The 14,780-nt window shown below is 37.1% G+C and overlaps 2 protein-coding genes across 2 annotated transcripts in view; one reads left to right on the forward strand and one right to left on the reverse strand.

Moving 5' to 3' along the window:
* Positions 1 to 14,780, forward strand: part of ZNF423 (zinc finger protein 423) — a 581,899-nt gene that overhangs the window by 220,816 nt on the left and 346,303 nt on the right. The gene's annotated exons all lie outside the window — the stretch shown is intronic.
* Positions 5,402 to 14,780, reverse strand: part of TENT4B (terminal nucleotidyltransferase 4B) — a 42,871-nt gene continuing 33,492 nt past the window's right edge. The window contains exons 6-12 of the mRNA XM_066327882.1: positions 13,994 to 14,122; positions 12,531 to 12,744; positions 12,091 to 12,217; positions 11,886 to 11,989; positions 10,066 to 10,253; positions 9,323 to 9,487; positions 5,402 to 8,121 (exon numbers count right to left, since the gene is read on the reverse strand). Of these exons, the coding sequence (XP_066183979.1) occupies positions 7,942 to 8,121; positions 9,323 to 9,487; positions 10,066 to 10,253; positions 11,886 to 11,989; positions 12,091 to 12,217; positions 12,531 to 12,744; positions 13,994 to 14,122 (1,107 nt within the window). The 3' untranslated portion in view covers positions 5,402 to 7,941. The remainder of the gene's footprint in view (positions 8,122 to 9,322; positions 9,488 to 10,065; positions 10,254 to 11,885; positions 11,990 to 12,090; positions 12,218 to 12,530; positions 12,745 to 13,993; positions 14,123 to 14,780) is intronic.

Below are 14,780 nucleotides of genomic sequence, written 5' to 3' on the forward strand. Positions count from 1 at the left end.
TTCAACAAAACTAGGCTGTGATAATTTTTAGAGTAAGGCAAAAGAGTAACCTCAAATTTCCAACAGCAAAGGTTTCTCTCCTTTGCAATAAAATCTTAGAATTTATTGATATAGTAACATTGAAATTATGTTCATACTGCATCTTCACTACATTTGTTTTCTGTACAACACATTATTAACTGAAATCAGCTGGGCAGTGATTAACTTCATGAGGTAAGGATTGTCTGGTGCTTTAGTTTGTCCACATGATAGTTGGGTGTACTGGCATTACAACAAATTTTTTCAATGTGGATAGACTACTGAACTGGGAAAAAACCTGGCTAACTTCTAACAGGACTGTATCCAAAATGGATACTCTCTGTTCTTTAAAATTGATGCATTCAGCTCATAAAATTTATTTACAGTGAGGCCAGCAGCCAGTTTGGGATACAGGACAGCTGTGATGTGCCATGCAGGCCAGATGAGGCACAATGGCAGGAAAAGCCTGTAAAAACTGAGACACTGATGAAGAAGCTAAAGAAGAAATGAAAATAAGTAAGTTTCCAATAATGACATCTGAGAAATAATCATCAGTCCTTTATTTATGTCCTTTTAATGTTTTACCAGCTCCTCACTGAGACTCTCACAAATGTACAAATACCGTAATTATATTTCACAACCACTGGGTTTTTGTGGACAGGTTTTCATGTCTAAGTGTGATAATTACAAAAATAACTACAAAATACAGAAACTATAGAACTGCATTATTTCATGACTTGTTACTGTTTTCTATACCTTTTACTTTAAAAATACTCCTCTAAAATTGTAATGTAAAATACCACTTTATTCAATAGAAATAAAGTGAAATAATGCATTTGAGTATTTAGGTATTGTTTTGGTTTGTTTTTTAAAAACCTGACTGTCCATGCAAGGTGAAGTTACCAAGGCAATGCTCTCTGTAGCTGCAAAGGTTGGATTCCTTTTTCACATTAATGCCTCAGCTTCCAGATTCCCGACGTCTGTATTTGCCTGGACTCTCCAAGAAGTTTGTTCTGCTTCTGACAGACCCTCATGTGACTTTGCTCTGAAGAGCCCAGAAGTGCTGATTTATTTCGAAGCCCTTGGTGTAGGAGAGCAGGTCCAGGGCAGTGTGGTCTCTGAGCCAGAGCTGCCCCTGTGCACAAGAGGCCAGGGCAGCCTCTTTCTTGGAGCCAGTACTGCTCTTACCCCCTTGGCTTTTCACCCCACTAACATTGTGCCAATATATTTTTGCAACAAATTTCAGTTTTCTCAGTTCTACCTTTAGACTAGTGGGATTCCGTGGGTAATTAGCACAACCTGAAGGTGCTCCTGTCTGCATACAAAAACATTCTAAAGCAGAAGCCTTCAAACTACCTTTTGTAGTTGGAGTTGGTGGCTTAGACACTGCACAGAAGCAATTCAGTAGGTGGCTACACACTGCAGGCCAGACATACTGGAAATTGTCAGCAATTAGCCTTTATGACATTATCTTGATGGATAAAAGTTGATATCATAACATCAGGTTAATAATACACTTTGGGATGAGAATAATCTTATAGAATAAGTACATTATTTTATAAGTTATTCCTCCCATGTACCGTGAAAAATTTTGAAAAGGAAAAACAAACATGCATTGACACATGAAAGATTTCTACCTGCTGTTGGGTTAGCCATTGATTTTTCTGACTGAGAATGTCTTTTCCTAGTTACTGATTACCAGGTTACCACAAAGGAGCTTGATTCAAGGTCCACTATAGTGAAGAGGGAAAAAACCCCAACCCAGCCCTAATTAGTCTCCTACTTATTGTAAGACTGAACAACAGTCCTGTTTGGAAGTAGGTCACAGGAGGAGGGAAATGCAAACAGCAACCATTAATGCACATTTCACCTAAACCACATCATGTTATTTTTGTAATAAAAATATTTCTTCACACTCCTGGTGCAATAATCTGTTGTGTACAGACCAGGAAGATGTATTTGTTTGGGGATTTTGGGTTTTTTAAGATGGGAGCTTTAAGTTCAGAACAGGTATTTTTGTGTTACATTGCCAGGCAGCATAAATGAGCAATTTGAACCAGGATTATTTTCAGATTTTGCTGTCACAAAATCTAGCACAACAAATGAACTTTAGACCTGGGAAAATGCAGCCCAGAGTGCAGATTAGTTTCACTAACAGCTATTCAGAAGCATTTGATTGCTTAATGATCTTTAAGCTCAAGAGTCAAATATTGCTTCATACAGAAGCAAAAGTCGTTTTATATACCCGCACAAGAGCATTTTATTTATTTTAAACAAGCAAAGCACTCACCAAATCTGCACTCATGGTTCCTCGGATTTCTCTGCCACCACACAAATGCATTCTTTACAAGCCAGCTCTTGCATAGAGTCAAGTGGTTTTTTCTGGCAGAGTTTTGCACTATGGGAAAGTAGGACTTCATTATACAGAAAGACTAAAAAAATCAGCCTCACATCCCAACATTAGATTGCCGAATATTACACAGAAACTAGCTTCAAATATGGGTATATGAGGGCTAAGGGGACGTATTCTTACTTCGGCCTGCTCAAACAAAGGGGGTTTGGTCTATTTTCCTTTAAAGAGCTGCTGTAGCAGCAGGAAATACCCTTCTTAAAGCACTAACGATCTGCATCCCCTTTGTGCTTCAATAAAACATACTGGACAGCATTTGATAAATGTCACTGAACCAAAAAACAAAGGGTAGCTCAGAGTTGAAAAAGGATTAGGAAACTCAATGCAGCAAGTTTCAAATGTCAAGAGCTATTTAGACCTGCTACAGACCAGAGACACCTTCAAGATACTCACTGCTGAGGTCATTTGGTATCCCACAGATACTGCCTGAGCAAAAGGAGCCACCAGAAACCCCGCAGCACCTCCCTCACCTCCATGTATCTCGGAAGCAGAAAGATGACATTCCTCCAAATGGCTTTTATGCAGAGGATACCCAAGATTTTTCATCTTCCCTGATTTGTAGGTGTATACTTAAATGATTTTCAGGATCCCATCAGCTTTTAACAATTAACTTAAAGCAAAATAAAATCCACATTCTTTTTCTTGCTCAGTTTCATCCGTATCCTGCACTGCTACAGGAAGGAGCAAATGGAAACAGGCCATCTCTGAGCTGGCTATTGCCAAGAGAAAGGCCCATTGAACAGCATGGACAAGATGCCCAACAAAGGCACCACACTTCTCTCTTCCAAGTTTTTGCAGTCCACAGATTAATAAAATGATCATGGTGGGCCAACCACTAAATATACAAAGAATTAAAATCAAAGCTTTTAAAAAATAACTGATCAAAATTTTAGAGTTATCTGAAATGTCCATTAATAATGCCCAAGTAAACAGTCACTTTCTGGCCCCTTGCTTTCTATTTTCTTTTCAAGCAGGTATTTGACAGAAACTTTGGGCTTGTGAAGACTCAAGAAAGCCATTTCAATTTCAATTCCTGTGTTACTCAGGACATTAAGTAACTTGCAAAGGCTTCCTGGTGTTGGATATTTCTTTCCCTGGGATCATCTCAAACATCCTAACAATCAGCTCTGAAGATGAGTTCATTAGGCTTCAGAGCAAATTACTACAGGGAAGAGCCCAAGAGTAGTTTGGCACAGAAAAATCTACAACCATGAAGAAATTAAGCACCATGAGAACAGCAAAGCTGTTTTCAACCTGTGGATGAAATAATGAAAAATGTATCTGTCAGAACTGCTAGTAAACAACTCCCGGAAAATACAGTCAACACGCACATTTAGGTCACTGCACCCAGAAAACATCTTTGAGGAGAAGTTTTGAAACCACTACAAATTAGGTAGAACATAAAGCTGTCAAATCTGCACTTTCAAGACAAACAGTCTTAACACATACTAAACCTGATTCTTAGAAAATTATTTTGTATTGATAAGCAAAGGAATCAAATTCTAGAATCAGCAGAGTAATTACTTTTTGCCCTTTAACAGTAGCTGGAATAATTAATTTATTTTTTGTTATAGCCTCTAAATAGGTAAATATACTTCCCTCTTGAGTAATTACATACTTTCTCTCCTATGGCTTTTACTCTTTAGGAAATAATGTTGGAGTCAAACATTCCATTTTAAGATCTATCACAAGTTTTAACATCCATCAAGACGTCAAATGGCTGGCTGCATTTATTGACAATACATTTTCCAGGTAAGACTATTTTCTAACCAGCTGCTCACATTATATTTAGGATATACTCAAGATGACTCCAGACATAAAATGGAAAAGGTCCATTTTTGAAGTACATAAAAGAAGTTACCACCAGCCACTGGACTTACAATTATTTTCTAAAGATTTAGTTCTAGGAAAACAAGTTTTAGTATTTGAAAACCAAAACAGAATCAAGTAATGTCTCACAAACAGGAATATTTACTTACATTTCAGCCTCATTTCTGCCGCAAGGGAGAAGACTGTCAAGTAACAAATACACAGATTTTTAACTATAAACACCATTTGATCAGTTTTCTTTTCAGTTAAAAGATTCTCAGCAAATCAATTTAATGCCAAACAGAAGATACACCAACATTTCAGCTTATCTATGTATTTCCAATGGTCTGTGGTGGACTACCAGAAGGAAAACCACCAGAACTTGCAGTATGTGCACGTCTCCCAGGGAAGGACAACAACAAGAACACACTTCAGTAATATCAGCCATGCTTCAGGAACTGCTGAACATGGATTTTAGCTGGAAGTAAATCCAATTAACTCTGGCATAGTTCTACACAATCCCCCTCAGCATGGCAGCTTTGAGCAGCTGCTGCCCTGCAGCTGCAACACCACCCCGAAGCCAATTTCAGGAGACAAAGAAAACGAATCCTTCCATAAGTTTCTTATGCATTTGGGGATGAAAATTAGACAAAAATCATACATTAAGAAATCTTTACACATGTATAATCTTCCATTTATTGTCAGGAATAGTGTTTTCTTGAAAGGAAAACCAGCAGAGCAGGGCCACCTGAACAAAATCAGCTTGCAAACTCCAGGCAAAAGGGCCCAGGACTCAGCTGGGGAAGGACACCCATACTACAAAAAATGTTCCTCGAATAATTCTGTTCACAGTGCTGTGAAGGGGGAGACAGGGGGGCAAGAATGGTGATAAACTGCAATAGTTAGATTAAACATTTATTTTTTTTCATATATTCACAAAATCTTCACAAAAGTATTGAAACTCAAAAAGGAATTAGACTTGAGTCAAATACAGAGATGAAATGTACAAGACAAATGAGCAGGCAAACTAAAAGGTCTTGAAAGTATTTTACTTCAGATTGAAAAACGAACAGTTCAACTGTTCCGTTTAAATAAAGTTTTGCAAGATATACAGTATTTTATGAATACAATGCTGGTCATTTGAGGCAATGTAAAATACCTCAATTTTTCCTTCATGCTTTTTTTTTCTTTTTTTTTCTTTTTTTTTTCTTTTTTCTTTTTTTTTCTTTTAGAAAGATACTGTTTACCAAAAAGAAACTTGAGCAGTCCAGGAAAAGCTATTTTCCATTAAATTTATGAAAACCATAAATTGAGGCAAACCTAAGATTCCCAATGGAATCAAGATTATCTTCCCGCTACCACCACCTTAAAATTATCACATGCTTATTGGAACACTAATATCTGCACCCTAGGAGTACATTTGCTTTCAACAATGAGGGTGATTCTTTTTAAAAACACTTCAGTGTGGTAAATGCGATACAGATCTTTGCAAGTATTAAGTTTTGGAACAGTTTTGCTAATAGCAGCTAACAATACTGGATTAATATAATTTATAAATAATTGTTCCCTAAGCGGTGAACATAAGTCTACACATTCACAATAATCTAAAACAAAATAAATAGTGACTATGCATAATGTGGTACAACTTTTACTAGTTTCTATGAAGAAAAGCTGAACATCTTGATAAAATTATCTGATCAAATTAAAATATGATGCTAAAAATTAACAAAAAATTGTCAAATTAACATCTCTTAAGCTTAGTGTTGGAGTAAATGTTATGACTTTCTGTATTTTCGGAATATATATATTTTCCTTTTTGAAGCAAAACACTTTAACACATTGAAAATGTTTATTAATTTAAGTGATGACATCAGTTCTGGTCTCATTTAACCTTAAAAATCATTGCACTCGTTAGTGCCCATAAAGGTCAGGTTGGTCTGTAGTATTCTGTAAATGTATATAAAAAGAGTTTCTCAAAGCTAACAGTACTTTTTATAAGAGCATCATCTCAGAACTGCTGCATTTAATACAGCCACATACGCCAAGTACAGACTCTCCTCTTTACAGAAATATGTGAAAGTAAATGCCACTTAACTCTCCACCACTGAAGTGTCCCAACTCCTGTTCCAAGCTATGCCTGTGAGTGCAATTTTCCATTTCATTTGCGTTCATGGCATCAAAGGTACTGCAAACCTAGACTTGTGATGTGACTGACTGACACACACATGGAGTTTGAATGAAATGAGAACTAGGTCAATGAAGAAATATTATGAGATATGAAAGGTTTGGGTCTTTAAGGCAATATAAAGTATATTTCATTATTTGAAATTGTTATGTTTTTAATATTTAAGTGTAAATATAAAAATGCCTAAGAGGGGAGTGAGAAAAAAATACTTTAATTGTAAAATTTACTTAAAGCTTCAACAGTTATCATCTCCTACAGGAGTTAGCAAAAATATAAAAGACAAAAAAACCCAGACCTGGAAGGGGGAGGAAAGGCACAAACAAGGAGGCATGAGATTAAAGCAGCCCAGGAATGCAAATATCTGTAACAAACTGAGTTTTGTTGTTTTGTTGGTTTTTTTTAAAAAAAAAAAAAAAAAAAAAAAAAAAAAAAAAAAAAAAGAAGAGAAAACTATCACCACCATCAATCAAACAAACAAACAAAAAAAGGAAAAAACCAACCCCGAGTGGCCTTTTGCTGTTTCTTTAAAAAAAGAAGGAAGGGTCAAGGAGAGACCACTAAGGGGAGGAAGAGAAGGATGCAACTATAAAACCCCATTGCCTGAAATGATGGCACTCTAGAAAACAAGGTGAAGGTTTCTTCTCAGAGATGACAAGCTCAGTGTCTACACAAAGTACATGTACACTTTATACAAATGAAAATCTTCATTTGCCACCATAAACCTTTCTTTCAGAGAAACACCTTTTGCAGATCAAAAGTTCTATGAGATCTTCCAAATGCCAAGAAAAGAAATTCTGAGCAATATACCTAGTAATGTCTCTTTATATGGATGTTAAGATGACAATTCAGATTATTTTCCAAACTAATCCTGAGAAAAATTTATGTTTACAATTTAAACAGTAATGTTATGTAAAAAGTATTAACAAATCCACTATTACAAATGTCAGTTTTCCTATATGGTCATCTATATATACACAATAAAATGGTAAGTATATGCAAAAATAATTAAAAAATCATGCACAAATTACTTTCACCTTTAAAGGCTGGGTTTCCCTCAAAATACAATTTTTTGCCTTTTTTTTCCTATTTTTTGTGTTTTATTTGTTTGTTACCACCCCCTAGACACACTGAGTACTATCTCTACAGGTCAGCATGAGCTGATGGGAAATACATTTATTTTACATTCAAGCTTTTATATCCTAAATGACCCTGTTGTAGCATATGACTTATCAAATGAGCAGCCTTTTTCCTCTTTTTAAAAAATTATTTTTTCCTTTTTTTTTCCCATTTTAAATTTTTTTTTCTTTTTTTTTCCTTTTTTGTTTTTTTTTTTTTGGTTTTTTTATTTTGCAGTGATCAATCTTCATGTTCCGTTCCGTGGCGAGCTGGGAAAAAAAAATGCAGTTGCTAATCTATGTCTGAACAGTCTGAAGCTCCAGAAGAGATCCAAGGAGTCACTATCAAACTATCCTGTAGCATGAGATCATTGCACACAGAAGAACAGTCATAAAGTAGGCAACTATCTACAAAGGTCTGACAGGGCTGCATCCCTCTTGTGTTTCCTCTTTTTGCCGTGGAAAAACTGATGGTGTGATTTGCTGCCCTGGTGTTGTTTGTTTGTGACTGAGGTACCATGGCTTGAGTTTGTTGGACCTTGGAAGCCTTTGTTAGAAGAGCGAAATAACCGTGCAGATCCGTGCTGTGGAGGAAAGAGAACAGGGTGAATCTGTGCTCGTGGGAATAAAGCATGGCAATCACACATCCCTGCTTCTGCACAACCAGCACGGTGGCTTCTGAAAGCTGCACACCTGAAAAACCTGCTGTGGCAGAAGAAACCTGGTCATTGCTGAGACAGCAGCACAGCGCTGCCAATCTCCCACTTGGGTGGTTGCAAACAAATGTTCATCTCTGGCTCCAAACAGGTCCAGAGAGAGGAGCAGAGCACTTGGAATCTTGGAAAGTATCAAGGTATTTTACAGAAAAATCCATAGTCCAAGACAGCACAGGAAGATTGCTCAAATCTCATCCAGGACTAATCTTATGCCACATCTTTTCAGAGATGGGGTATGTCAGATCAGTAACACAAACACACGTTCATGGCACAGCCAAGGCCAGGTGTGTGAACTGTCTTCTTAGAAGACAAATCATCAGCAAATTAGAGGCATGTCTTCAGAATTATTTTCAGGACAACTATTCCAGAAGGTTCTGGACTACATTTCAAACATAAAATACCTAATTTCTGAAAAAGTGTAAGAATTTAAACTGCATATATCCAGAGGCATAGAATATTTCCTGAGTACCGAGTTGCCATAGAAGCATTCCTCAGTGTGGGGAATCTCCTAAATGCATAAGCTGTGATAGGTGTCATCATAAGGATGTTTGACTACAGGGGAAAATGAGGGGCAATGTCATGTCTCAGCAAAGAATCTTCACCTCCCTTAGTGGAAGACAAATCAACAAGTAGCAACAGCTAGAAGAGCAGCCAGTCAGTGTTTTAAACACATTTTTGCTAACTGCTTTCACTGAATGTAGGCACGCCTCATTTCTCCAATTTCACAATCACAAGTGGACTGACTTGCTTTTTGCAAAGGAGAAAATGGGTGCAATACAGCTATGGTATACAATTTGGGCAATACAATGAGGCAAATTTGGGGTCCCAAAATAAAGTCAGACCAATTTCATCTCTTTTAAAGCTGGGAAAGAAACAATTGCAAATTCATCTCTGCAAGCTTAACAGAGAACCAGGTGGCTTTAGATACAATCAGCGCTGGAAGCTTTTTAATGGGGCAAAAGGGAGGTGAAAAATGCAGTGTTCCCTTTCCAGAATAAGCTACCCTTCCTTGAGGGATATGTGTAATATTCAAATAACCTACACAGTTGTTTTCAAACATTTCACAAACCTGAGATTTGTTTGTGTTGCTGGATGTATTGGCTGTTTGGCTATTTTGTGTTTTCCCACTTGACTGGGAGGATTCCAGTGACACTTCTTGTGACCCCACTCTGTTTGTGGTAGACTGACGACAACTCAACTGTTTAGAGGTTTTGCAAGGTGTTCCATCAGAATCCTTAAGGAAAATGTAAAGGATTAGTGAGTTTTTCTTAAGAGTAAGTATTTCTAAAAGTGAATTTTTCTTTAAAAATAAAGTTAACAGTGGAAAAAAAATGAAAACCTGTTTATTTTACTACATATTAAAATTCTTTAAATCCAGAATTCTTATCGAGTAAAATAGATTTAAAGATGTATTGAAGTGTGATTCTGATTTTAAGATTTGCCTCTTATTTTTAAAATAGAGTTCTCAAACAGATTTTTTTCAAAGCTTTTGGCCTGTTTGTTTTTTAAAGCACGTGGCTTAGGACTACCAGTCTGTTTTACTTTTGAAATACAGTTTTCCTAGAGAAAAGACAGCTGTGGAACTTTGTATCTACTATATTAACTTTCTGCATGTATTGTGTCAAAAACACACTGCAAATTATATCTGTAGAAATTGCATAAGAGTTAACATCTTATGCAAGTTAGGATTCTGGATGAATTAACTGACTAGGATTGTGAGCTCCCAAAATGTATTTCATGGCAATATAAATCAGAGGGAAAAAAACTCAACAAAATTTTAAAAAGTGGAATCAGAAAACCTCCAGTACTTACTACATCACTAGAGCTGGACAGTGTGGATGATGATGATGATAAAGGACCTGATGAAGAATTTGAAGAATGTTTACTAAGTGTTTCTGAAGTTTTATTTCTAGGTTTTCCCAGTGCTTCATTTTCTTCAGCAAGATTATTGTTGCATTTGTCCAGCTGCTGAGTATCTACTATCAAGGTTACTCCATTACCTAGTGAAAAGAAAACAGAAGCATCACCACACATTTAAATGCAAAAATATGTTGCCTTGAGGTTTTTTAATATAGCCACTAAGGTACAAAATACGTGTTACATCCCACTGGACATGCACAGACATCTGCACACATCCACACCCCAAATCCATGCAGACACATGTGAGCGCATCCGTGTGTGTGCACTGCAGGCCAGCACCTCTCAGAGGGCTGGTGGTCTCCTGACAGGCTCCATTTATGCACTGAGCATTGCCCATGGTTTGAGATGGGAATTAGGGGCAGAAGATGTGGAAGAAGGCAGTAACAGAGTTCAGATCTGCTGCTGTAGATTGTTTCAGGCCATGCTTCAACAGCACTCAAATACACAGGTTTAAATACTGCTCCTATATGCCCGATACTTAGCAACTCAAATTAGCTGGAGCTGCTAGGATCAGAAGAACTCTAAATAAGCCTCACTGCTTTGTAGGATTTCCTATATTGAAAATTCAAGATACAGAACTCTCATGTCTCACTAAGCGCTGCTTAAAAAAAAAATAAAATTGGAACTTAAATCTGAACAAAATCAACAAGACAACCACTGTTACTGTCACCATTACCTTCCTAATGGGGGTTATTTTTCTTTTTTTGATTGGTGTTTTATCTCAAGTAAGACACTTAGGAGGTAGAGATTTACATAATGCCCACGCACATAGGCAGCTGAAGGGGAGGTGATGGGAGCTCCTGAGACTGAGCAGTGGCTGTCTGCCACTCCTGGGGACAGCAGGGACACCAGGGCCTGCAGGCTGACAGCTCCAATGGCACAGAGCACATTCAGCTGACAAATCACTAACACAACTGCCAAAAACAAGTAAACAAAAGCCCAGCCTAGCCAAAAGAATGGGTTCTTGCAATCATCTCTGATTACCTGCTAACAAGAGAACACTTCTGATAGGGGACATTCTAAAATTAACTGGAGAGTATTAATTTTAGTTTGCAAACTTCCAGACAGCAGATACACCTGCACCAAAATAAGGTGGCAACTGGCAGCTAGAGTCAGAAGATGAGCAATGGATTAAAGGGGATTCAAAAGGGCATTGTCACCAAGTTCTCTGGCTAGATTTTGTGTGTTTTCATTTGTTAAAAACAAGATCATGACTGATATTTCAGGACTTTTCTGTTTAAAAGACTTATTCCACTTACATAGTGAATAGCTTAAGTATAGCTTCCCTACACATATGTTATGTTAGAATTTATAATGAAAATTAAAAATGCAGAATTTAGGGATTCAAATTTAAACTAGCATGCCCAATAATTCTTGTTAAAACCCTGTCCAGCTTAAAAGACAAAGGAAGTGTGACACTGACAAATGTGCTAACTTAAATTGGGAGTCTTTTCACAGTCTGTTTTTTGGAAGGTAGCACTATTTACAGACCTCTCTACTGACCAAATCTATTGTAGTACAATAAAGCTGGGGACATTTTACTCTTGTACAAATCTGACTTTTCTGGATGAAAAGACAGGAATACTGAGAAAAAAAGGAAATTACTATTAAGATGCACACGTTGACTTATGTGAGGCAAAAGCAACAACAAAATCTGTACAAGCAAAATGTGCAGGAAGATTCCCGCTCAGCCCTGCTGAGTCAAAACTCACCATTACATGAAGATTCTGTTCTGCTTTGCATTCCCCACTGCTTGGATATCCAGTCTCTGTATGTGGCCACTTCTTGTGTTACTCTAATTATTCTCCCTAATATACTGCAAACCAGGAAAAACAACAAAACCAGCAGCACAATTAATTTTTAGAAACAGAAAAATACAAGCAATGAATGTCTGAGATTTAGACATGGAGACTTTACCTTTCTGTTTCATTGTTAGGATAATATTTCGCTATGGGGGAAACTGCATGGCTCAGAACAACATAGGCATAATCAAAAGCCTGCTTCACTTGCATGGCACCATAGGAACTCCTCCCAACATCATTACCTTAAAATAAGAACAAAAATAAGTGAGTATGATTGAAACTGTGGTTATCATCTTTCAGGCAGGAGGCAGTTACTTGTTTTAAAACTTGCCCTTAAGTCCCAACTAACTGCAGCCACCTCTTGTAGAACAGGATTAGCATAAAGCATAGATATTTGGAAGAGCTTAAAGGATCTACAGATATTTAGATGTAAAGAAGTCCAAACCAGCAATTTTCTGGGTAAAAGTATACAACAGACGAAGAAAAAAAAAATCCTGCAGTGCATCTATTAAACATTTAACAGTACTGTTATTCCATTTTGGCTTGTGAGGATACCTGGCTGTAATGGATCCTCGATGTACAGCATTGATGGTCTGTAGCCATCCAACATGCTTTTCTGCACTTCATCCTTGGCAACATAAGAGCCACCATCCTTTATTCGGATTCCAGTCTTCAGATAATTGAAGTGACGTCCATATAATTCAAAAAACTCTATTAAAAGAACACCATAGTTGGCATTGGGCATACAGGCATCTTCCCTGGGATGCAGCTATTAAGAAGAGAGAAAAAAAATTCATTCTTTTAAGACTTAAAGTTCTTCTCTTTTTCACAGAAAAGATGGCTTAATACAGTAATAAATAATAATAAAACAGATGTCTAAACATAGTATTTTCCCTTGATAAAGGGTTTTGCATCTTTAAAATAAGATGCTATGACAACTTTTATAAAATAATTACCTCGTAAAAAAAGGCTGTCAAGCACTAATCTTTTTGCATTTGAACTTTTAGTCCAATAGGTAAACCTCCACCACTAACGGCAGGGTTCTTGTGAAAAAGCAGATATTTGCACCTCACAAACCTCAAAATACAGACTTCTCATGTGCACAGCTATATACAGGATCCCCTCTGCTGTTAAGTAAGCAGCCTGAAAGACTGTAAACAAAATCAGCTCAGAATTGTACCCGATATGAAACCTGACTTCTTTTACATCCTTTTTTTTAATGAGCAAAAGGAAGTGCTGTTACTCAACGCAAGAAAAAATGTATTCGGAGAGACTTTGGTTTTAAACTACATGCACGGTTCTCCTTCTTTCTTTTGTGCTCAGCAGGGGACTCCAAAGGCACTCAGCACACTGAGCTCCAGTTCCAGGCTCAGGTTTTAGAGTAATTAGAGTCTGGAAAAGTATGGACATACACTTGCAAACACAGTTATACATAACATTTAGTTCAGGAAAAAGAACAGGGCTGATACAGCCAGAAATCCAGAAATCAGCTACTTCATATTTGTCCAGTATTACGCTCCCCCAGGCACAACAACATAGATTTATCTTGTGCATTTTGTTCTATTAGATATAAGAGAAAGTTGTAAAACATATTCGTTTGATATCAGCTTAGAAACCCAGAGAACCAAGATCACACAGCATCTGTGAAAGCACATACAGGGTGCATGACCTGGAGACCAAGGGTTATCAAGGACAGCTGCAGCTAACACCAACCTCATGGAACTTGTTCCAAGCAAGTTATACAATATTCGAGTTGTTTTACCATGAATCACAAAATCATATGTACCAGTGCCTGGCATTGGTACACCAACAGATGTTCCAAACATCTTTCCTACCCAAAGTATCAGCATCAGAAAAAGAACAGAAGATAGGTGAGACATATCTGATTTTAAATGAATAGGGGGCACAACCCCCCAAAAAATGATAGCTTAAATGATTAAATTTAAGGGTTGATCAAATTCCTTCTTAAGCTGATGTCCTTATGCACCAATGGCATTGATTGATTCCATTGAACTTACCTGAAGGAAACTGACAGCCATTAAAAAGAGACTATAAGAACCAATTCCACCTGTAAATACTTCATTAAGGTCCCTCTGCAACAGGAACTGTTTCAATACTAAAACTAGAAATGGTAACACAGGATATTTCTGAAAGAGAAAAACAAAGCTGTTACTATACTGTGATGTATGCCTACAATGGATGCTAAGAGAGGACACTGAAACTATCTGTTTTATTGTATTTTGTCTTAAAGCTAACTACAAATATAACCTATCATTTTTAATAACAGTGGCGAAGCCAATGCCCTGCCTGTGACCAACACAGGTATTTTACCTATTTGACTCTGGTGGCAAATATTAACAACAGAAAAAAAGTTATTACATCATAAAATCTGAAGTATTTGGGTTTAAAAAAAAATATACATATATATACACACACACTCGCTTTTCTCATACAAGTGAAAAGTATAGCAAAAGAAGAAATGTGGAGATTTTGACATCCGTAACAAAAACTTCTTGCTATAGAGAGGTAGCTCAAAGTGCACTGAGATTTCAAAGTGTCCTGCAAGTACTTTGGATGCCCAAAGTTAAAGAAAGCCCTTTGAAATTACTACACTCAGGTAACATTTTCAAACACATGAAATATCTTTGGGTCCTTTAATGGGTTTATCTGCATGGATTCCCCTCAGAAGTGTGGAGAACACAGACCTTTGGGACAGCAGTGGAGGCTGGGCTACACCTACACTCTGTACACCCTCCGGCAGAAGAGGTTCAATAATATCACTACTTTTATCAACACAGAGCTAAA

This window comes from Sylvia atricapilla, chromosome 12 (assembly GCF_009819655.1).
Source record: "Sylvia atricapilla isolate bSylAtr1 chromosome 12, bSylAtr1.pri, whole genome shotgun sequence".
Lineage (NCBI taxonomy): Eukaryota > Metazoa > Chordata > Aves > Passeriformes > Sylviidae > Sylvia > Sylvia atricapilla.